At 41.1% G+C, this 23,441-nt stretch overlaps 1 protein-coding gene across 1 annotated transcript; it reads right to left on the reverse strand.

Annotated features, from left to right (window-relative positions):
* Positions 1-1,123: 1,123 nt before the first annotated feature.
* On the reverse strand, positions 1,124-23,171 carry SLC6A19 (solute carrier family 6 member 19). The gene is made up of 12 exons (XM_049830400.1): positions 22,970-23,171; positions 15,209-15,349; positions 13,518-13,655; positions 12,054-12,235; positions 11,156-11,266; positions 10,307-10,419; positions 7,813-7,941; positions 6,060-6,216; positions 5,115-5,319; positions 4,386-4,545; positions 1,933-2,095; positions 1,124-1,333 (listed from the first exon to the last, which is right to left on the reverse strand). Exons 1-12 carry the CDS (start codon positions 23,169-23,171, stop codon positions 1,124-1,126), a joined length of 1,911 nt encoding a protein of 636 aa, XP_049686357.1.
* Positions 23,172-23,441: the final 270 nt, after the last annotated feature.

Here is a 23,441-nt window from a genome sequence, read left to right on the forward strand (position 1 = left end):
CTCCAAAGATACGCTCTAGAGTAGATATACCCTAAAAATCCCTATTTCTTGTAAGAGCATTTTGATTATAAGGAAGTGTCAGGCTATAAACTGGATCAATTCTTAAAAGGTGGGTGTAGGAAGAGCTGCAAAGTGATAAAAATGTGTTGCCTGTGTACAGGGACAGTGGGATGAAGGGGACCACCTACCTGGAGGGGACATTTACACTGTCTCCTTCTGGCATTCAGCCTGGGTGCTCTAAAGGTGCTCCTTTCTCCAGTGACCACATACCTAAGGAACGGGACTCCTGACTGAGCTCCTCTGGGTCACACGGAATTTGGAAGCTTGAAATAGTCCTAAGGTCGGTGTCCGTGTGTCTGTGTGTACGTGAACGAGAGCTACCCACCTTGGTTGTGACAGATGAGGGCAAGAAGCTTTGCACCACCTGGCTGCCTTGGATCCCCCATCAGCAGGGATGGCCCAGACGCCAGAGAAGGCAGATTTTTGCCATTACCTGAACTGCCGCTGCCCCATTGCAAGATTACTACTTCTGTCGTCAGTGAAAGCAGCGCTATCTGCTGGGAACTTGGAAGGAATAGGCAATCAATAAAATAGCCAGAGCTACAAACGAATCAAACCGTCATTCTCATACCTAGAAATGTTTTTATTAAATATTTTAAACTTCTGCATTGAGACAAATAATATTGGTGGCTTTGTGCAACACGGTGGCATGTAAAGTAAAAACAATTTAATGTGCGAGAGAACTCAATATTAAGTTACCCTTCGTATTGGTCACCCAACCAGAATGACTGCACATGGAAGAGTCACTTCTGGCACATCAAGCACGCTGCATCTCTAAATGGAGAACTGCAAGCCAGTTTTGAACAAGCTGGCTTCAAAACCAGAAGGAGGACAAATGATTTGGGCCAGCGCCCCAATGGCTTGCAAAAGTGGCTGTTTTGCTTCCAGGATCCAAGCCATTAACTCTTCACGGTGCATTGCATTGTTAAGTAAACAAATGTTTACCTGGAAACAACACATAGTTATCCTTTTATGAAAAGAAAATTAACTCTGGATTCTTTAAAAAAAAATATTTTTACTTTTCTCGCTGACAAAGCATTCTTCCACATGTTTTTAAATGGTTTTACGCTGAATACTTTAAGTTTCCATTAACAGAAGTCTCAGATGTGGAGATCATAAGGCCAGTACGATCACTTTTTTTCTGACAGAAATTTCTGATCGCTTTGTAGGTGGCAAAGACAGGGATGGCCAAACTAGGCACTCCAGCGAGAATTACAATAATAGCATACACCCAGCTGGGATATTCGACCTTCTGTGTTTTGGGGAACTCCTCCTGAAAGAGCAAACAATCAAGTTGTAGTAAGTCATGAAGGAGCAAATACTTGGGAGTATGCACACATTCAGTAATTCAACAGATCAAAAATGTATATCAGAACAGTCGCTAGCCACAATGGCAGAGTAATTTGCCAGTTCCACAGCAGTTTCCAGCTCAAGGATTTCCAGTCTCGGCTGTTTTGGACCAGGGCTTGGTGGCCAAACAGCCTTTGGGTGGGAATACTGAAAACAAAGGGAGCAGGAGGGCTGGAACATTATTAAGAAGGAGGTGATGTTGCCAAGGAGGAGAAAAGCAAGCAGACCCATTTCCCCATCTTCTTTTCTCTCCCTTTCTGTCTGTGTCTTATGAAAATAAAAACTCGTCTTTACAAATGAGGTGTCCTGCACGACTTTTTCTGCTTTAAGGATTGCGATCACAGCTGAATTTAGGACTTATTTTTCTAAGTGTTACTTTTTATTATTACTGAATGTCTTGTAGTAAGTTTTTTTACCGGAAAACTGTTTCAGATGGGAGATTAATATAACTGACTATGACTCTTACATTAAAGAAGAATACATAAACCAATTCTACATAATATTTTGGTTTTATATACTTACGTAGCTAGGGTCCCAAATGCTGTAGAGCAGTTCTTCGTTGACTTTCACCACAAAATAAAAGAAGAAAATAACTAACATAATGAGAGGACTGATAACCCTCCAGGTAACCTGCCAGAAAATATTGGGCTTGTGTCCAATCATGAACTCAATATCCTTGTTAAATCTAGAAACAAAAATAGGAAGTTCAGGACAGTAAAAACTGGTCAGGATCAAAGAGTGCCTACTCATAAACAGGGAAGTCCAAACTACCCCTCGCTGGGCTTCCCAGGACTTTGGTATTGTCAATGTGAAGCGAGAATTGGTAACAACACCAGGAGTGAGATCTAAAAGTAGTTCAAGTTAAGGCAGATATCGTTGCGAGTCAGGAAAGTTACTTTTGGAAATGTACTTTCTTCAAGAAGTCTGTGAAGCATGTGCGAAATAGTTTTGACATAAAAGGGCCAATGCAGATGGACTTTCTCTATAATATAGTGCAGTATTGTTTCACGATTTTTTGGTAAGCATCTCAGAGCTGCATAAATTAAAAGGAATGACAGAAGATTAAAAACGAGCAAAAGCAAATTGGAGTAATTTTAAAAATTAGATTCTATGCATAATGTTTGCTTAATGTGGGTTTCTACCAGTTTTTTTCTGGTTGAGTATTGAAACAATACTTAACTTTACACATTAGTAACAACAGCTAAAAATGTGTTATCTGGGTTATTCATAGAGCATGCAGTGGACAATGGGGCAAAAATGTCTCCACAAAAAACCCACAACCAATCCCTGCATTGAGAGTGATACTGTCTGTATCGGTCCTGAACCAATTCATGACCTCTACGTACGATGCAGTACCATGTGCACGCACTTCTTAATAATTATTTTGGACGTTTGAGGCCTCTATTGTTAGTCCTCTTGTCTGGCTTTCCTGCATATGGTGTGGGGATAAGTCTGATGGGACTATTCAGTTGGTCCTACAGCTATGAACAACACGCAGCATTCAGCTGAGCCTCAATTACTGCGTAAATTTATTTTATCTTTTCATCCCTAATTTCTAAGATCTAGGTGTCATTCTTAAAATGATATGGAGCCCCATGTCCCGATGGCAGAGCGGGTCCAGGTGTATTTCACGTGAGTATCGTGGATAACATGCATGTTCTCCTTCAAGGAGCAGAGCCGTCGTTCTACCAATGCCCCTTTCTCAGAAAAAGGTCACAGAAACTCACCTGGAGCCGATACCACGACCTTTGGGCAGCCCGGATAAGCTCTGTGCTCAAAGAGGGCTACAGCGATGTGTACTGGCCAGGAACATGAAAGTTTGGTGTGAAGCTCTTCTCTGAATCAATCCCCACCCCTCTATGGCCTCAGCCCACGTTCATGTCCGGGCAATAGTTTTAATATGACTTTGTGAAGTGTTCTGAGATTTTAAAGGGAGGGAAAAGTGATCAACACAGACTTTTCTGTCCTTAAATTAAAATAAGCCTTCTTTCTCTAGGGCACTCCCTCTGTGCTTCTGATTTACCTAGGTTGATTCATGCCTCCTCAGGTAATATAAAACGTAAAGTATGGGAAGATGGGCCACAAGGACGTTGACCCCATCGCCAGGAGCGGCACAGCCGGAGGGTCTGGCACAGGTTCAAGCAAAACCTATGGGTGATTGCAGTCCCCACTCTTTTTTTCATAGTTCTTACGTATTAATTATGACCAGAAAGATGGTGAAATTTGATTTATTACATCTCTAGAAGGTTGATAGGATAATTACTCACTGCTACCACTGATAAAGTCCTGAGTCTTTCAGCTAAGAACGTATCTCAGTAGCCTTGGATTTGCATCCTGCTGTAAAACCATATCTGCATTCTGCCTGGAGATCCCCGCTTTGGACAGTATCATTTAGCATTCACTTTAAACACTCCCGGGATATACATCTGTTCTAAACTTTCAGCTCCGTGCCAATGTGCTTGTACTTTGCTTCTGCTGATCAAATATTGAATGCAATTACCCTGAAGAAGATTTATTGTAAATGTCACCGTATTTAAAATGTAAGTGAGCTACAGTGGCACTTACATAACTGTTGCAAATACGTACGTTCTGATGCCTACTATAAAAAGAAATTAGTTGCACTCATACAATTATACTCTAGGCACTTGCTAATGCTTAATATTTTCTTGCAGTATCTTAGCCATGTGTTTATTTTAGCTGTTGCTATAGAGCACTACCTAGTATAATGTATTAATAAAGTGGAAAGCTTTCATGTACAAATAAAAATCCCCACTGCACTCTTCACAAGCATTTTTTCTTTTTGTTGAGAACTATTTTAGAAACCTGAATCATATAAGCAACCCTAAACCACAGTTGCATAATTTCAGTGATTTCTATAACAGAAATTTTATACACTGAGATGTAGCAAGATTGCAGCTATACAACTCATCAATTTATGCACTCGTTTCTAGTAATATTTAAGTTGTATTTCATACCTGTCTATTCCATAAATGTAGACGACTGAAAACATCTCAAAAAATGCAATTATTAGCAAGGGAATAGAGCCGGCAAAACTGTCAAATAGAGCCAGCCAGTAATTACCAGACTTCAGCACAAAAATAAAAGCTATCAAGTAAGACCCCACACAAATGAGACCTGTGGAAAAAAAAAAAAACAACAAAGCAACAGCACATTTAGGCAAAGAAAGCAAAAGAGAAAAAAAGTAAGATGTTTTCCCAGTAGCTAGAAAGCTTTCTACGTCACTTTTAATTCAGTTGCAGCCTGAAGGTAACTACCTTATTTTTAAATGGTACTCTGAGGAAGCCTGCTTCTACACAGGTAAAATGGCAAAACTCTCCTAACGTTGCAGGGGTGGGAGATGCTGCAAACAAAACGGGAGAAGGCTGAGGAGAAAAAACCAAACAGGTCCTCTCCCTCCTAGTCAGGGGGGACAACATTGCCCTGGCTGAAGAGCTTCCCGACGGAGGAGATGCTAATTAATCATCATGAGGAGGCTGACGGGCAAGGAACGGGGTGAGCAACTATCTGCAGGCTCGGAATGAACCTCACGGGAGCTGCCCCGTTGGGAGACACGAGAAAAAACTTCAGTAGGTTTTCTAGGACTCTTAAGACGACGCCAGATCCCCAAGTAGGTGGGTTGGTTTTTCAGTATACAAGCTGTTCCCTGGGGAGGGGAGAGGTCACTTGTCTAAAAAAGCACTTACCAGTAACAAGTTCCTTAGGCACTTTGGGGGGTATAATCTTAAGATCTTGTAAAGGTACAAGCACACCTTCCATATTTCCAAACATGGAGGACAAACCCAAGCAGAAGAGCATGATGAAGAAGAGAATGGACCACAAAGGGGAGATGGGCATTTTGGTGATAGCTTCAGTGAAGACAATAAAGGCTAAGCCAGTTCCTTCAACTCCCTGTGGAAGATTTCAGAAACTCCAAAATTAGGCTCAATAAAGTCGCGCAGCACTTAAATTTACATTGGTATTCACTGGACTTGGTGTATGTTACACCATACCACAGTAATTTTGCTTTTTGTTTCCACGAAGACCTCCTAATGCAGCATTATATTTACTGTAGTTACAATACAAATTCTATTTCGTGGAATTTTATGGATCCTTATTTTCACCTGTAATTCGCCACCTTTTTAACCAAGGGGAAAAAAAAAAAAAGTGCACCCATTTTATTCTTCTTGTAACTTTTTTCACCCTGGTGCCGAGGTCCATTCTTCTGTGTTGTGACATACTCATCCTGATCGGGACAGGACTTGCTCCAACTGCTTCCTCGCTCTGGGATTCTCTTCCCTAGTCATCTTGTCCCACCACGGCTGCAGCCAGCTGGTTCCAGAGAAATAAATACCTGCTGCTATTTTGCCAGCTACATGAGGCCAACCTAGAACCCTTGTGGTTTTAGTTACTAGTCAGACAGATTGCCAATACTTTTCAGAGGAATTAAACAGTTTATCTCTTCAAAAGCAAAATGGGGTAAGCAGAAGTAATTCTTCAGTCCAAGAGCATTCCAAGCCAACTGCAATCAATCAGTGGAAAAATATAAAGACCCAACAACCCCAGAAGAAAAAAGCATTAGGCAATTAAAAAATTGCTATGCGTTCCTACCGTATTTATGGTATCAATATGAGTCAAGGTGTTAAACTTACATCATTCAGGAAAGTTTCCAGATTACAGGTTTCAAACTTCAGGCTTGCAAAAAGTGTCGGATCGGTCCTGTTACATAGCTGCTGCATTTGTTCAAAGTTATCTTGGGTTACATTACCTTCTGGCAAATCAAATGCATTCATCAGAGTAAGAATATTTCTGAAAAAATGAAATACAATTAATTTGAAATGATTTCTTTGTAAGCATCCTCAGGATTCTTCTTCATCATCAAGCGAGTTATTAACAGCACGACGTCTCTTATAAAGATACAAAGGAAGCAATGTTTCTGTGGCTCAAGATCAGATTTTGAAATTGGGAAGTCCAGCAGTTTCGTGCGTGTGCAATTCTTTCTTTCTTTCTTTCTTTCTTTCTTCTTCCGAGGTGAGTCTGGTACCACCTTTCACGGCACAGATGACAGCTAAATGGATGGGCACTCGAGGGAACCTGTGCAGAAGTTAGGTGCCCATCTTTGCGCTGCAGACTGGGCACCAGTTCCCAGACTGGGCACCAGTTCCCAGACTGGGCAGCTTCTGGGCATGTGTGAGGTGTCTGCAGTTATGTGTCATGCACTTTCACAGCTGGTGTGGAGGAACTTGGCTGGAACCCGCAGGGTCTGGCAGCCCTGGTTAGAAGGGAGTCCGAATTGCTCTGGTAAAATTAGGTACCTCTGATGAGACCTAAGCATTTAAGCTTTCCAGGAGGCAATCTAAACACAGAGCTGGCACCGGGACGGGGTATATTACATTTGTGCCATATGTCAGCTCAGCAGGCATCGATTATTGTGAATTCTGCTTTTTTTTTTTTTTTTTTTTTTTTTTTTTTTTTTTTTTCCCCCAGAGTTTCTAGACAATCTTCCAGTGCTTGGTAGAGCTTCATCTAATGAATTAAAATGGGAAGAATTCCATGAATGAATTTGGGTAATTTCCCAGCGTAGTACGCAGAGTCACCAGCGGTACCTGAGGTGCCTACGCTGTGATCCAGCTGTGGCCAGGATTCTGCAGGACTGTCAGAACCGCCTGGTCACAGCGAGAGTTCTTAAAACGGGCAGTGCCGTCAGTGGCTCGTTGCTCATTTTTGAGGCACAACTGCATCGTTTGGCCACTATGTCAGGAGGGCTTTGAGGATTTGACATCAGCCGCAGGAGAAATAGCAGCAGCAGCAGACTAGTACCCTTTGGTTGGTTGGTTGTTTTTGAAGTATGTAATGTAAACCCCAATTTTTCACAGAACCAGTTTTACTGAAACTTGCCTTATCCAGTTAAGTAAATACATTCCTTGAGAACATTTCATATTCATGTTGCAAATGATTTGTTTTTCACATTTACCTCTAAAACTATAGATATTCCAGCATGTTTTAGTGAAATAATGTATCACGAACTGAACCTACCTTTAGGTAAATAGAAATTGTTACATAAACTGCGGTTATATTTGCAAGAACTGTTTGAAAAAAAGGCATTAAAACATGGAATATCCTCTTCCTCCCTTGTTACTTTTTGGAAACATCAGGGAATAATGTAAAATATAGTTGCTTACACAACATCTATCTAGGAAATAAGGTGGCTCAAATAATTCTCACTCCCTATGAGGCTGACATCACATGATTTAAATATTTTGAAGACATGAGTGGTCTGATACCATGTGGGTTAGGAGCTGCAATTGTTCAGCAATAATAAATCCGTTATCATCAGGCTAACAGAGCTGCCTCAGCCAAACAAACAGCTGTATAGTCTGGTGGGGTTTTTTTCCAATAACTTACTTGTCGAAACAGTCGTCATATCTTTCTGTGGCTCTGAATCCAATGATGGAGTATATAACAGTTGCTGCATAGACGGATGTGAAACCATTGATCACTGAGATAATCAGGGCATCTTTCTCACAGTTATTGCTGCAATTCAAAGAGAAAAAAAAAAAAGGGATTTCAAACACATTCCCCAAATAAATACTAAAAACTGGCTACCAAGACTGATAAAAAGTAGTCTACAGATGCATAGGTACATCAGTACTCTCTCTAAGAGTGTACAAGTACAGCTGTTAAAGATAGATTTGGTGAATTAAAACTTGGTGCCTTAAGCAGTTTTGGGGTTCCCCCCCCCCCGCCCCCTTAAATAATCCTATTCGTAAGGAATAACTGCCTGAGTTGTTTTGATATCTGGCTCATGGAAAGTAAAACATGAAGGGCAAAAAAGTGTTTCTCCTCCTTTTCACGCCTGGATGCATGTGTGCAGACACACATTGGCATAAACTGTATGTTAGCTGCTGGGGTGTTCCGCTGCAAGGTAAAAGATTTGGGTTTGAATTCGGACAGTCAGAAGAGAAAAGTGACCAAAAGTTTCCACAGCACTTTGGTATGGTGAAGTTGCAGTAGCCAAGAGCGCTTGGGACCAGTTTTGTTTGATTGTTGGACAGAAGATGGTTCAAAATGTCCTCAAGTTTTGGAAATATGATGGAACATTATGCTGATAAGGTCAGACAGGCAAGCTATTACATTGTGAAAATTAAACTGCTTTGTAGAGGCTTCTCTGCTGTGGGCACTTGTCAGCGTATGTGTGCTAAGATGAAAAAATTGTGGAGCCTGAAAGAGATTTTCATCTGAGAGGGAAGATAAAGAATCAATATTAAATTAGTTAATGGTTTTATGTGAAGGCTGTAAAGTTCTAGATATTGTATTTGTCTTGGACAAGAGAGCACTATCGAGATTAACTTGATGTTGTCATGTTTAATTTTCTGATCACCCTCAAGAGGAGAGGAAAGACAAGCCTGCCCAGCCAAGACCTGTGACGCTGTGACTTTTCCTAATTTACAGCATTGCAAACAGGTCTCTAGTGGGTGGAAGGCATTGAATTGAAATTCTTGGCTGTACCCTCCTGTCAGTTTTTCCACTCTAACATGAGATTCTCAATGACAGGCTTGATAAAAATATTTCTTCCCTTTAGAGAAAGTAAGATGCTCATGATCCTCTTGGTTAGGAATGGGTGAATCCCTGATGGCATTGAAACCTCACAGGATTTCTTGAGATGTTTATAATCCCAAACTATGTGGGAGCAGAGTCACTCACACCTGGTCCAGCTGGTGCTGGACTGCAGGTGGCCCAGCACCACAGTGTAACACGCTGGTATTTGCACGTTTTTTTCTCATATCTCCTCGGGAATTTCATTACTTTCTGCAGTTTCCTCCTTCAGTCGTGAATGACTGAGAATCGAAGGAACGTGGCCCGGTGCTATAGCCCTGTGTGCTGGAAAAGGAGAAGGACACTGCTCCTTTTTTTTGGGTCTTTTGGAAAGATGCGGAACATTCTCAGCCCTGCTCCTCACGGCTGTGGGAACATTGACTTGGACCTGAAGTGGGGCTGGTCACCTCGCACTGAGACTTGCAAGCACCAAAAGTTCCAGATGAACTTTGGAAAAAATATCTGAAATCAGGAGCGGTGGTAGGGAATTACATCAGTGACTGAAATGCCGGGGTGGTGTGGTCAAACCTGAGCCAAAACCGAAACACAGATTTCTGAATGCATGACCAAACCGGATAAACAAAACTTAATTCAGAGAAATTTATAAAAAATACTAGGTTCAGAGAATGCTGCACAGTTTGTCTTTCAAGGGGACAGTGCTGAAGGAATGGAAGGCACCAAGAGGCACTGGTGGCCGCTCCAATATTTTGGGAACGTGAGTGTAAAATATAGCACCATGTCGTAATTTGCTGACTGGGTCATTCCCTGGGTGATGGGAGTTTGTACTCCACCTCTTCCCTGGCCCCATCGCATATATATATATATATTTAATATATATATATATTTATATATATTTTTATATATATATATATATATATATATATAAAGGAAGGAACTGAGTTTGAATTTCAAAACTCCTAGATAAATCCCTAAGCTAAAGATTTAAACTTTGGTCTGTAAATCGCTTTGAAATGTGTATAGCATCACCCAGCTCCGACAGCGGGGACACAAAGAGCATCCCGGTGCCTCGAGCGCTCCCGCAAAGGAACCTCCTGCCCATCAGCCGGTGGTGGGCAGCCAGTCCCCTTCTTTCTAGCCTGTGCCACCACATCTTTCTGCAGGAAAGCACTGCGACCTGAAATCTTGGCTGGTGAGACCTAGCATCAGTCAGAGATGTGCCTGACGTGGCTGAGGGGATGGTGTCCCGGTCCCATTACTGTGTAGTGATAAGGCAGAAGTGGACACGCTTCATTTGAAAGAATGAAATATTCATATAAAATTTGGCTTTTGCCTGGCTACTTACTGAACAGAGTTGTAACTGGAGAATGAAATGAGGCCTCCAAAGGCCAGGGAGAAAGAGTAAAACACCTGAGCACCTGCGTCCAGCCACGTCACTGGGTTAGCCAGCTCGGTAACCTGAGGCATCAGACACACAGCTTTAAGCATCTGCAGCACTGCTATTTAGACTGAATACCAGGGAATTAAAACAAGAACATTAACCGTGCAGAACTCACCATTTTTGAAGAATATTAACAAATAGGTCAATACTTTTGTCAAACTTTTTTTCAAAAAGAAAACCTATGTGTAGGTTTTCTACAAGTATTTTGAAGACTGATAAATGTTACTTTCCGTAGCTGACAGCTACCACGCCTGTTTCCAGAAAAGGTGTTCATTATTTAGCATTAATAAGGACCATCCAGAGGTGTTCTCGTGGAAAATGAGACCCCTTTTCATTTTGTTTAAAAACTCTTGTGTGGTTAAATCATTCCCTCAGATCTTTTGTCCGTATAGCCATACCAGTTAGATGGGTGCTACTCCCAGCTGCACTATTTGTACTTTAAGGTTAGACTTGTCCTTAACTGGTATACAGGAAAAGAAAGCAAGCCCCCTTATGGCAATCCCATTGCTTTGCTCCATGATGATCCTTTTTTTATAACAGATTTTGTTGAGGGGTGGAGAGAGAGAATGTGTGCGTATATATGTCTACTTTTTACATGCAAAAGATCCACCCCCCAGAATCAAGATTTTAAAGGCATCTCAGGGATAGTGAGAAAAGCACCAGCGGAGGGGACTACTTTTCAATTGGTTGTTAATTGCAGAAAGAAAGAACTACATCGTGTTTCACTAAGGGACGAACCATGCGGTGACTTACATTAGGAGTGAAGAGATACACGATTCCGTTGGTTGAGCCTTTCAGCGTCAAGCCACGGATTAGAAAAATGGTAAGCACAAGGTATGGAAGAGTTGATGTTACATACACGGCCTGCACAAGAAACATGTAAATAAAACACTTAAATAAAACAGAACACTTGAATGAAAAATAGCACTGCAGGGAAGAAAAGAGGGAAATAAACAAGGTACTGTAACTAACAATAACGGCAAGTTTTAAGCGAGTCACAATTAACATACTTCACCATGTTCAAGAGAAACAGTATATGCAGTACATCTTGATAATAAACATTTTCACAGTTATAGCGCTCTATTTAAGACAAATTGTCATTGTTGAAATCCGACTCGTATCGTTTGAAAGCAGTATAAAAAGTAATCGACACCCTGAGATCAGGTTGATGCTGCCAACGCGAGGTTGGGCTCTTAGGGCTTTGCTGGGCAGCAGAACGTTGGTCACTCTTTAGAGAGACAATATTAAGGACTAGCACAAACCCAAATAAATCTGTACATGTATGTTCTGAAGGGAACGGCCATAGCAAAAAGATCGAGTCCCTTGAGCCTTCATTAAAGGTTAATATTAATGTTAAGGTACTAATAGCTAAAGAATGTTTTACTAGGACCTATGAGGACAAGGAAGCAGAAGTGCTCGCAAAAAGCTCCACATAAATCAAATCAAATCAAATCAAATCAACTCCAATCCAATCCAATCCCATTTCATTCAGCTTCCTTCTTCAAAAAGCAGCCTCAGTGATGACACAGTAAGTTTTAGACATGCTTTTACTCAAGGAACAGGCAGTTTCTACGACATGATTAAGTCAGTATAAATAAGGAATCACAACAGCATAATGAATATCACCGCATAAAAACCCAAAATAGAGTACCTTTCCTGTTGTTTCGATGCCTCTGATTGTGCACACGTACAGTACACCCCAGGCACATGTTAAACATAACAAAAGCCACCACTGTATACTGCCTGAATCGCCAATGGAAGTGGAGATGTTTAATGTTTCTCTGTACCAGAAATAATCTACAGGAGAGCTCTTGGCACACTCTTCTACGTAATCTGTAACCACAAAACGGTTGTCATTCTGTATGTCTTTTATTTACTTGAAAAAAAGGAAGTTAAATAATAAACACTGCTGTTCTGAATTATAGCACCTAATGCCAACAATTTTGTTGTTGGCAAATTTCAGATACTTAGAGGCTGGTTTCATGGAAAAATGAGACATTCAAGAGAGTTTTGTTCAACAGGGATTTAATACAAATTTTGTTGTTATTTCTATTAATTCAACCATGCAGATAAAATCTCTGAAGCTCACTCAGTGACTCTTCTATTGTTACAATTTTTCTTTTTTCCTACAAAAATGTGAGGTTAGAAGCCTCTTGTGCCAAAGAAAGCGTGGAGAGGATTTCTGAGCATAAATGTATGTATATCGCTTGGACTATTTTTTTTTTTAGTAGAAGAAAAGCAGTTAGGCAGATGTTTCTCAATGATAGCACGCTTCCTATTTATTTCATTTAAAAAAACCAACCAAACATACAACTTGGGGCTTTCCACACGCATCCTGCTCTTTCTTGCCTGATGGATTGTGGGCACCTGCTCTTCCCCTTTGGCTCTTCCCCTCCCACCCCTCCTTCAGATCAGCAATACTTTGTCTTTCTGTTTCGTGGGGCATTTTTCAAGGTCTTGACAGTTCAGGTTGGATTCTCAGCTCCCTGCAATGCGCTGACCTGTGCAGTATTCTGCCCTGGCCTGCCCTTATATGAGGCTTTTTATACTTATTCTGGGAGGAGAGGAGCAAAGCTCTCTGAAGAGCTGTTCATTGACCCACCAGAAAAACCTGCTTCATACAGCTTCACGCAGGACTGGTTACGGAAAACAAAGCTGCTCTCACCAAGCAGTCTCCAGGGATCTATAGACTGCTGTCGTATTGAGAGATACAGGTGTTTCATATGGATTATGCATCTCCTTTTTTTTTTCTTTTTTTCTTTTCAGTATGCTAACAGAGGGCTGTTGATGAAGAGATGGATGAAACACGTTGTCTAAATCTGGAAAATGTTAGTGTTTATGCTAGACTTGCACTTTGTGAATATCCTGTATGTGAACACATCTGTCAAAATCAGCCCTGAAGTTTCATATAAAAAAATCAAAGTTTGTCTCAAAGATTAAGTGTCGATCACGTTTTATATAATGTGAATTTTTACAAAACACAAGTATTAAGATAGCACAGTGTTCCTGACAGGACTGCCATTCTTTACTGCTGTTTTACAGAAAGAGTCTCGATTAGGCTAATTGCTAGAAACCACGTGCTGCACAACAAAATACAATATTTCATAAAATATACCTGTTTGGTTGTCATTGAGAGGACAGCTACTCCAAGGCAGGGGCTCTTGGAAGGAGTTGAAGAAATACCACATGACCCAGGCAATAATAGTGTTATAATATAAACCCACCAGGAAGGATACAAACATTGCTGCTATGCCTGAAACAAATAAAATCAGAACACAACGTACATTTCAATACTCTTGAATTCAGGACATATGAAAATATATAGCGCGAGCCTCAACCTTTCCCTACCGTCCTCCCCACCCTAATTCCATGTTTTACAGCCTTTCCCCTCTCCTCTATTTTGGATGTAGGTTTAATCACTGTGAATTTGTCACCTGAAGGTTGGACAGGTGAGACCTACGTAGACGTACAGCCTAAAATTACTCTAGGACTGATGCTGACACCCACTTAGGAGCCAACATTACGGGTGGACTAACTCCCCACAGGCACCACACAATCCTGTTCACAGTCTTGCCACCTGATACCGAGGGAGTTTGGGGTGCTGGGGACATGTGAAGCTCAACCGACTTGGGGTTTTTGCCTAAATGAGACCCAGATTTCCCTCCTCTTCCACAATGTCACCGCAGAGGTCAGCAGAGGTGGTGGTGTATAGGATGGACGGCTGCAAGGAGGCACAGTCTGTGAAAAGGTGCAGGATTGAAGCTGCTATCGCTCCTTCTCCGCTTGCTCCCAAGTAATCAACCTCTGGTGACTTCTCTGGCGGACAGTAGATGCTAATGATTAGCTCCTGGGAGCTCTTAGGTTCTAAAGAAGTTTGAAAAATTCCGGATGCAATGAACAAATATCTTTTGCAATTGATTTACAGATGGAGCGCGTGCCAACAACAGTCCTAACTGGCTGTGTTTCTTCCCTTTCAAGTGTGTGGTAATCACAGACTCACAGCATGGCTGAGGTTGGACGGGACCTCTGGAGATCATCTGGTTCAAACTTCTGCACAGGCAAGGTCACCTACAGCCGGTTGCCCAGGACCACGTCCAGGCAGCTTTGGAATATCTCTAAGAACGGAGACTCCAAACCTCCCCAGGCAATCTGTGCCAGTGCTCGGTCCCTCTCCCAGTTTTTCCTGGTGTTCAGATGGCATCTCCTGTGTTTCACGTGTAACGAGGTATCTGTAGAGGGTTTTTTATGCTGTGTGCATAATGCTGCTTTTTACTACATTGTTAGATGGAGTGTTTGAATACTCAGAGGTCTGGTACAGTGGTGAAGAAGAATTTTCTGCAAAATCCTGTCTCCCTGGCTTTTGGCATGGTACCTCTCTCAGATGCAAGAAAGTCACGTTACGTGGAGCTGAAGTCTGGTAGACCAGCTTGGAGAAAGACACAACTATTATTTATCCACAGAACAGTTACAGAACAAATTTTTGGGAGACTCAAACATTCATCCTAATGGTAAAAATGGCCAATATTGCTAATACAGAAAACATCTCTGAAGCCCGAAATTGGTCTCACGTTAGAGAAAGGTTTTAACCGGACCCACCGTACCTGGGTATGTGGACACAAAATTGTCATAGTGCCTTATCATGATTAGTTTGACCTATCAATGGAGAGTTAGTGAGAAGGGAAAAGTAATAGATCCTGGAATCTTTTATGGCACACTGGAATAAAATCCTGAAGACTTGCTCTTCAGATTATCAGTTCAGAGACTTGTGCTTTTTCAGGGGGCTTTTTGTACCCTCTTCAGACTTACCAACCCCTTTCAGGGTAGGGTGGATAGAGCTCCAGACACCCACGCTGCCTTTCCTCAGCCTTTGACCAATGGCAAACTCAAGATGAAGCAGGGGGATACCTTCCAGGACTAGCAAAATCAGGAAAGGGATCATGAAGGCTCCTGTAATGGAGAAGAAAAAAACACGATTCCCATCAGCAAAGTGCTACAATAAAGTACAAATGTTAGATTTGGGGGGGGTTGACGTAGTAAGCGACTTGTAAGCATACTTGTAGAAAACTTTCTCTGGCTTCTGGGCAATGCTTTTGCCGGATTGCCCAAGCAGGGGACTTGATTATGTATGTGGTTTCAGGTAGGAATTTTTATTCTTCCCGAGTGACAAACATAAACACAAATTACACACTCCCAAGGTTAAACGTTGAAGAAGCCACCTTTGGATTGCAAGTGGAGGAAAGGTAGGCACTTTCCTGGAATGACTTCTTTTTTTTCCTGCAAACTGTTATGGTTTTATAATTGTGAATCACGCAAATTATATGAAGTAGCTGAATGAACTAACCAACATGCCTCTAAAGATTAGGCAGGAGCCTGGGGCTGTCTATATAAAACAACCAGTAACTTCCTGGCAGCCGTGTTCAACAGCTTTTCTGTTTGAGTAGAAGAGATCTGAAGTTCAGGGTTCAAACCTTGTTAATTATGACAAGGCTGGTTAGTATAGGACAAGTTTTTTAAATTAATTTTTTCCCGAACATGGTGTACCTCGGACATGGGAGATAACACATAACATCACACTGGAATACCAAAGTGCAGAGTCAAATGCTTGAATATTGCTATATATTAGAATTAGGATTATCTGTCATTACAAAAAATCTTTAACTTCCTAATCATAGGCTGTAAATAATCTAAAAGTGCATTAAAAAAAAAATGCAGAACAGTATGTGAATGGTTCAGGTTTGGTTATGTGCTGACTTTTTTCTCATGTGTGCAATGAAAATCAGGTAGCGAGTGAAAGAGGAAATTTGAAGAATAGAAACTATAGTTTTGAATTCAAGGCAGTTGAATGTTTTGGAAGAGCTGAACTGCATGCTTGTCTGCTCTGTGGGATATCTTCTTGATGATGTCGTCTACACTGGAGTTTTAGAAACGATCATTACTGCAAAGTCTTCATTTTCTGTGTACTTCAATAAAGTCTGCTAAAAACAATACTGTTGTATCAAGTGGCCACTACTACAATGAAATCAGCCAACTATACTTTGCTTTCCACTGCTATGGAATTCAACTAATGCTAGCTACTCACCTGTCTTTCCCTGACATTTTAAAGATTTGCTAATCAAAATCAGTAGTTTTGAATATATAAAATGCTATTGAAAATGCTGGGCACTTTGAAAATGCACATGCCACACATCAGGTTGAATGACTAATCACTGATGCACCAGAAAATATGCTTTTTGTTGAAGCCAGTTGCCAAAGGTAACTGTATAGACATGATATTCTCAGACTTCTATGAAGCATGTCATTTAGCAACACAAAAACTTCTTACTAAAAACGTTAACACTTCCTAAAATCAGTGTAGTTCATCTTGCATGCATTAAAAACTGGCAATCACTGTAAAAATGGAGGCTGACAAACCGAAAAGGTTTCAGAGGAGAGCTGGAAGGATAACTGACTCGGGACATATTTTTTGTCAGTTAAAAACTGAAGGACTCATTATGAATTATTATTTGTAGAGAAGTTTGCTAAACTCCCAAATTTGCTCCCAAATGGTCCCAAGTCAGTGGGACAACGTCCACGCACGGAACCTCTGGCCTTTCACAGAGACAAAGCTGGTTATCAATGTGTGGAGCTGCAAGCAGCCAGAAATATCTCACGTGCTCCAACCTCATGTCAGGCTGGCACACAGTTTCCCTCCCGTCGCACTCCGTTCAGGAGCTCTCACCAGGGTAAGATGAGATAAGGACAAGATAATTGTGTTTATACCAGCAATTTTTAGTTCCAGAGCATTCTCTGTTTTAAGCCCAAGACACTTCCTAAGAGTCTGAAAACCGACCCTACAGAGTTTTTATGGGTGCTCCATCAGGATCTTTTCTTTCTACCTCCCCTTTCCGATGCCGAGTAGGTGTCTGCTGTGCCACAATCTCACTTCGCTCTGGTAAAGCCCTTCCTCAGCAATGGTAGCAGTTCAGCCCACACGATGGAACTGTACAGCTACCCGATCCAAGGACTCCTCATTTGCACTCAGGGTAAGTCCTTGCCACCCTTGTAAACTCAATTAGCAGTGATTTCAGATCATGTCTTGAAACTTAATGGACTGGCAGTTAGTTTTGCTAAGGTACATTGCTTAACCATCTTTGCTCCTAGTGGAGACGTGTCACTTTTTTTCATCAGGTCACAGTAAGATTGCTTAAGGACTTGATTAGAAGTTCTCCCCCTGGTCAAAGATCTAGTTGCACAAGGAAATACAGTCCTTTCAATCTATGACCACTTGTTTCTTATCATATCTGTCAAAGAAAATATTTTCTTTGGTAGTTACCCTCTCTGTTAGCAGAAGGGAGGGAAGATCACGCTGTTTCCTATGAAGCATTAAAAGCATTTGCTTTAGAAAGCACTCAAAGGTAGTCTCAACTTTTCACTTTCAGGCTGACTGACATCCTAAATTCTGCCTGAGACATTCTTGCAAACCGTAAATGCAAAGTGCACCTCCACTCGCACAGCCCTAGCAGTCTGGGTGGACATCACGCCTCACCCTCCCAGGCAGCGAGATTCAGCGACAGCTCTGTCCCTACACCATAACTCTCCCCGTGGACCGCGTAGTGCATCAAATTTGCTGCAAGACTCTCAGAATTGAACCACCTTCTGCGGCGGACGTGCCATGAGCGCTCTATCATCAACCTCGGGGGATTCCCTGAGGCCTCGAGATACTTACAGAGGTACTTTTATGACTTTAAGATGACATAAAAGATGTCATAAACCATTATGAGATTGAGGTGTCATAAAAGAAGTCTAAGCATGACGCATCTTTGACAGAGCAGTCAGATAAAGGGACTCCACGACCTTCCTTGAGCAGCCACAAAAAGGGGAAAGGGTGCCCTTCGCCATCTATCCCATGAAATAGATGTGCTGTCCAACTGTCTGCTCACAGCTCCCCACCTTCCTCACTACCTCGGAATCGCCGGCAAACAAATTTCAGGTTCAGGGATGGACACAAATGGAGAAGGTGGGTCTCTGTCCACCCCTCTTGCTGTCACAGACATAAAGTACGTGGTCTGTGTATACACCCGCAGTGCAGAATCTATATCCCTACGCAAACAGATAAAACTGAAACATTTCTAGCTTGAAGGGCTAGCCATGTATAGTAGGGTAGCTCTGATGAGTTAAAATTGCAGGGTGTGCCATGTCAGAACTGGACGAATAAGTAAAACTCCCTATATTTAGCTGTAGGAATATTGGTATCTTTTCAAGAGAAACAAAATGGCCGCTCTCCATTATGTATGCCACTTCTTTTTTCTCTTTCTTGGGTTGTTTCCTTTGCAGGGTTAAATTCTAACAGTCAGCTCAGAAATCTAACTCTGTTGTATTTTCTATTCTCTCAATTTCTCCCCAACCTTTCTGAAAGAAGCTATAATGGAAAAATAAGCGATAATGATTCTGCAAAGCTGTTACCTGGGACATACCAAAAAAAAACCCCAACAATTCTTTTTAAGCTGTCACAATTTTGTGAACCTAACAAATAAACTAATGATCTGAAGATAAATGCTGTATGGATGTATAAAAACAATGAGTAATCTCCCAGACTGAAAACCTTACAGCTGAGATACTAGATTCTCATCCTGTTTCAGTACTGTATTTCAGAACACATAATATTTGGTTTGAACAACGGTACAGCTATTACTCTCTCTTTAAGAATTTCTAATGTGAAGTTGAAAAACTTATTATTGCTTTTATGTAATTCCTCATAAAGGGAAGGCAGGTAGACTTCAGATGGAGATGTTTTTCTATACTATCACATTCTTAGACCTCAACTGTAGTGAGGGTACCGGTGCCAGCAAGGAACTGCTGATGTCATTACTGTCACTTCATTCAACGTGGCGTGCACAGAGATGAAAAAGTTCTCCCTCACGCAGTGGCAAGGTTCACCACAGACATATGCAAGCTGTAGACTTCAAGACTTTTTTTTTATCAATGGTTTAAACATTAAATATACATCCTCTTTTATATAATACTTATCAGGGATGAAACAAAAGTGTTTAACAGTTGATTAAATGACATGTTGCTCAATAAAGATTAAGCAAAAGCTATGTGTAATGTCAGAGATAGCTATCAAATGAAAGGAAATTTCAATCTCATTAAGCTGGTGAAAGCACCAAGGCAAACACCGTCGCTTTTACACTGTGTGTAGATTGAAATCTAGTTCACCTGTGGTAATGATGTATTTTACAACTTTTAAGATGTGAAAGGGATAAAATGTGCTTTACTCTACTAAATTTTACTGGGGTAAATATTCCTTTTTTAAAAATATAAACTCATAATCTATGACAACAAAAGTAAATTATGTAACCCCCCATTTCTTTTTGTATATTTGGATATCACAGTGTCAAAGCACTATCATAGTGATGTGTTTAGGAAGAAGCAGCCCTCAAATAATGCTAGAATTAGTTCAAACATCTGAAAATAAGAGTTATCTATAAACACAGGGTTCCTAACTACCTTCACTACAGTCAATTTGCAGACAAAAAATCCACCTTCCTTGAAGTCCAAGTTCTACAAGGGTAAATTTTATACTTCACTATAGTCCATTTACATTCCATGAGGGATATAAAATGTGCAAACACTGATTCACAAAGTAGGTGGACATCCAGCCTCATCTGGGAGTGTCCTGGCTGAAATACTGACTATCTACACCCTTGCTACCAGACCTCACCTGTGCTAAATGACTCCAAACGTTCATCCATATAACTCATATTTCAAAAAGAAAGAAGTTAAGATAGCAAAGCCAACCCTCGGAAATTAGAAACTATTTTCATGAGGTAGTCTATGTAACCTTGATTCTGCATGCAACTTATGAGACGACCTGTAATTATGTGATCACACAGGACTGTTTCTCATCCCCTCCAGATATTTACTGTGTGATAAATAGCTGTATTTTTTTCTGTCTCTTAATGCACGGCCGTAATCTAACATCACATCCAAAGTGAGCTTTAGGACTATGAAATAATCACGCCAGGGACAACCTGAGGAGCAGCATAATCCCCATCTCCAGTGAAAGAGAGCAGCAGCAGAAGGGATTCCTGCTGCTCTGCACCCAGGATTCAGTGAAGACATATCCTGAAGACACAAAGTGTGAAGCCGTACACCAGCCAGAGTAAAGGCACTGGACAGACTAGGGGAAAACGGAGCTTCCTCAGTGCACTCATGAGTGCGGTATATGCTTTGTATTAGATAATTTGGAAGAAGGTGCATAACGTTGCAGTTTTCCCCCTCTGTTACAGAGGCACATCTTGTCTCTGAGGGGGGCTGAAAAAATGCAAAGATGAATGAATCATCTTGACCACCACGTTGAGTGGCAAAGACTAAGGCAAAACTTGTCCAAAATGTCTAGTAAATATGTATTTCCAGCTGGAGGTAGCTGAAGCCAGACTTAAGAGTGTCTGTGCAATCAAAGATGACGCAGAGTGCTATATCTCTTGGGTGTTTGCGATGCTGTGAACGTGGCTGAATGGGAATTAGAGAGGCAGGAGCCAGAAAATCTCATGCGGCAGAAAATGTCTCAACGCCAAAATATCTTCCGAAATAAGAACTTCAAGATCTGCTTTTACACTACAGATGTGAATACAAACATTCGAATTCAAAGCCGTCCATCCAAAGAACAGTAAAAGCTTTTTTTTTTTTTTTTTTCTGATTGAAGGGCGAAGTTGGAGAACAGGCACTATAATAAGAGGATGGCAGTGATGGCAGGAATTGGATTTAGACCCACCAGAAGAGGTTCAGGTGCACTTTACAGCAGGGAAGGAGGAGGGATTGCACAACAGCTCTCCACCCTCACGTGTGATATAGTTAATGAGTCCTTTCCAAGAAGTCATGGGAAGGCATTGCTGCTCACTCTTATGCATTGATATGAGTCACAGAATTTGGTGTGATGCAGAAGAATTGATAGAGAAAGTAGCAAGTCTGGCTACAGGGACACAGAGCTGTATAGTAGCTCTAAGCCCAGAGCCAGCTGCATCATTTCTTTGCTATGTGCTGCCTTTCAACTTCTGTCTAAAGTTTGAGTGAGTCCCAGGGAGGCAAGAAGCCGGGGATAACTGTTGTTAGTGTTCCTGAGCAAGGACAAGCCACAGGGTGATAAGAAAGAAAAATAATTGCTGCCAAAGGATAAATTAAAACGCAGTACTGACAGGCACACGTGAGCAATTCATAAATCTTCGCTGACATCAGTCAGAAAAACATCAACCATACCAAGTTCTTTGTGTCTGTTGGATGTTCATCTTTCAGCTGCATTTCATACAGCTAGAACACAAGGGAAAGGAAATATAGATGGAAAAGCAGAAAAGTGCCTATAAATCAACACTGGGAAACAGGGCATGTCCCTGTCCCCTAAGACCAAATAGAAGAACCTGAGAAGCCAATGAGTGCCATGAATTTTGGAGATATCCATCCACTTTTTCAAATTAAAATTGTCACACATGGAAAGGGGGTTATGATTTTTGTGTGTGTCTTGTAACTTTTTTGTTGACTGAGCTGCAAACGACCTCCAGTTTGCACTGCAAACTCTAAAAGCCAGCTCATGTTAGAAAAATCTTAATTTTAAGAGCATCTCTTCTTGCAACTGAGACATCTGCTGTTAAACGTCCCTGAGTTTGTACCAGCAACCCCCCACAGAGCCCTCCTTGGCCCCTACTCTAACTAGGAAGAGCAGTTTTTAAACATCTCGCTGTGTACATTTAATGAATATTACTTTGAAATACTGTTCCTTCAGCCAAAAATTTTCTTTCAAGATCAAACATCACAAAGGAACAGACACTTTTTACACATATCCCAGAGTGAAATGGAGATAACGAGTAAATAGTGGGCAGAAAAGACTGTCGGGAAATGAGAAATTTATGTTGTCATATAATATTTAAGCAATGGTTCAGCTCAAGTTCATCTTTAAAAACAAACAGCAAAACAGTGAAACAAAATTTTTAACATAGTCATTCAGTCCTAACCCGAACCCTAAGGAGTCACAGTAAATTACATGGTAAATAGTATACATTAGGATTTTAAATGAATTAATAACACAAATGGCTAAAAATACATTCTTAACGTTAACTACTTTCATGCTGTTACTCCTATCATAAACTACACACACATTGACCCTACAGCTGACAGGAAGATCAGCCCAAAACCAATGAAAACCCTATTATGAAAAGGTCATTTGGGATCATGATCAAAATCATACTCCCAAGTAATTTATCAACATTTTTAAATATACATTATATAAATGTAAAGTAACATTAGTTTTAGATTGAGAAAATATACTACGTACATGACAGCGCAAGACTGATTTGATCAGTCCTGTGTCCTGACATAAAAACAGTCCCTTCCTTTTCTTCCATCACTAACAAGACTTCAGTGGGTGTTCATAACCTGTGAAATAACCTTCTCCATCAGACAGTCTTCTAGAGATGAACATCGCTGTTCTTACAGGAACTGACCAGTTCTAAACACATTCCATTATTCGTTTCCCAAAAAAAGAGAGATTAAACCTAGTTTATAGCCAAAATTAGTTAAGATATATTAAAGACATACCTCCTCCATGGCTCTGGCAGAGATACGGAAACCGCCACACATTTCCTAAGCCCACACAAAACCCTACGCACGTCAGCATATACTGAGCCTTGTTATCCCATTTTGGTCTGGAGTCTGCCTCTTCTTTCTCAAGGACCTCAAGTTCTGCATGGGAAGGTATCCTGTCCTCCAGGCCAGGATTGGGCAACAGCAGCTTCACCATATTTTAAATTTTCTGAGTGAAAACGCTGCCCCAGTGAGGAGATGATGAAACAGGCAGCTAGTTAGAAATCTGCACAAAAAGAGAACATCTATTTGCTGTCTTCAGCTATATATAGTGAACCTTTGGCACTAAACTTGGAAGTGCAGGCTTGTGGTAAAAAGAAGCGTCAGCAAATCGTTCGATTGACCAAGTCAGCTCTGACACTTATTAATGCTTTATCTGTCAAGGTTTTATGGAACAGTCTGTTCATCTAGTAGAAGACATTGATTT

Source organism: Accipiter gentilis, chromosome 27, assembly GCF_929443795.1.
Source record: "Accipiter gentilis chromosome 27, bAccGen1.1, whole genome shotgun sequence".
Classification (NCBI taxonomy): domain Eukaryota; kingdom Metazoa; phylum Chordata; class Aves; order Accipitriformes; family Accipitridae; genus Astur; species Astur gentilis.

What these genes read in the sequence shown, in the direction of transcription:
- SLC6A19 (XM_049830400.1), bottom strand. Translation starts at nt 23,171, where the DNA reads ATGGTGAAGCTGCTGTTGCCCAATCCTGGCCTGGAGGACAGGATACCT. An exon ending in TCCAGTTACAACTCTGTTCA is followed by an intron (nt 7,942 to 10,306) that starts GTAAGTAGCCAG and finishes TTTGAATTGCAG; the next exon opens with CAATAACTGTGAGAAAGATG. An exon ending in TGGAAACTTTCCTGAATGAT is followed by an intron (nt 5,320 to 6,059) that starts GTAAGTTTAACA and finishes AATCTTCCACAG; the next exon opens with GGAGTTGAAGGAACTGGCTT.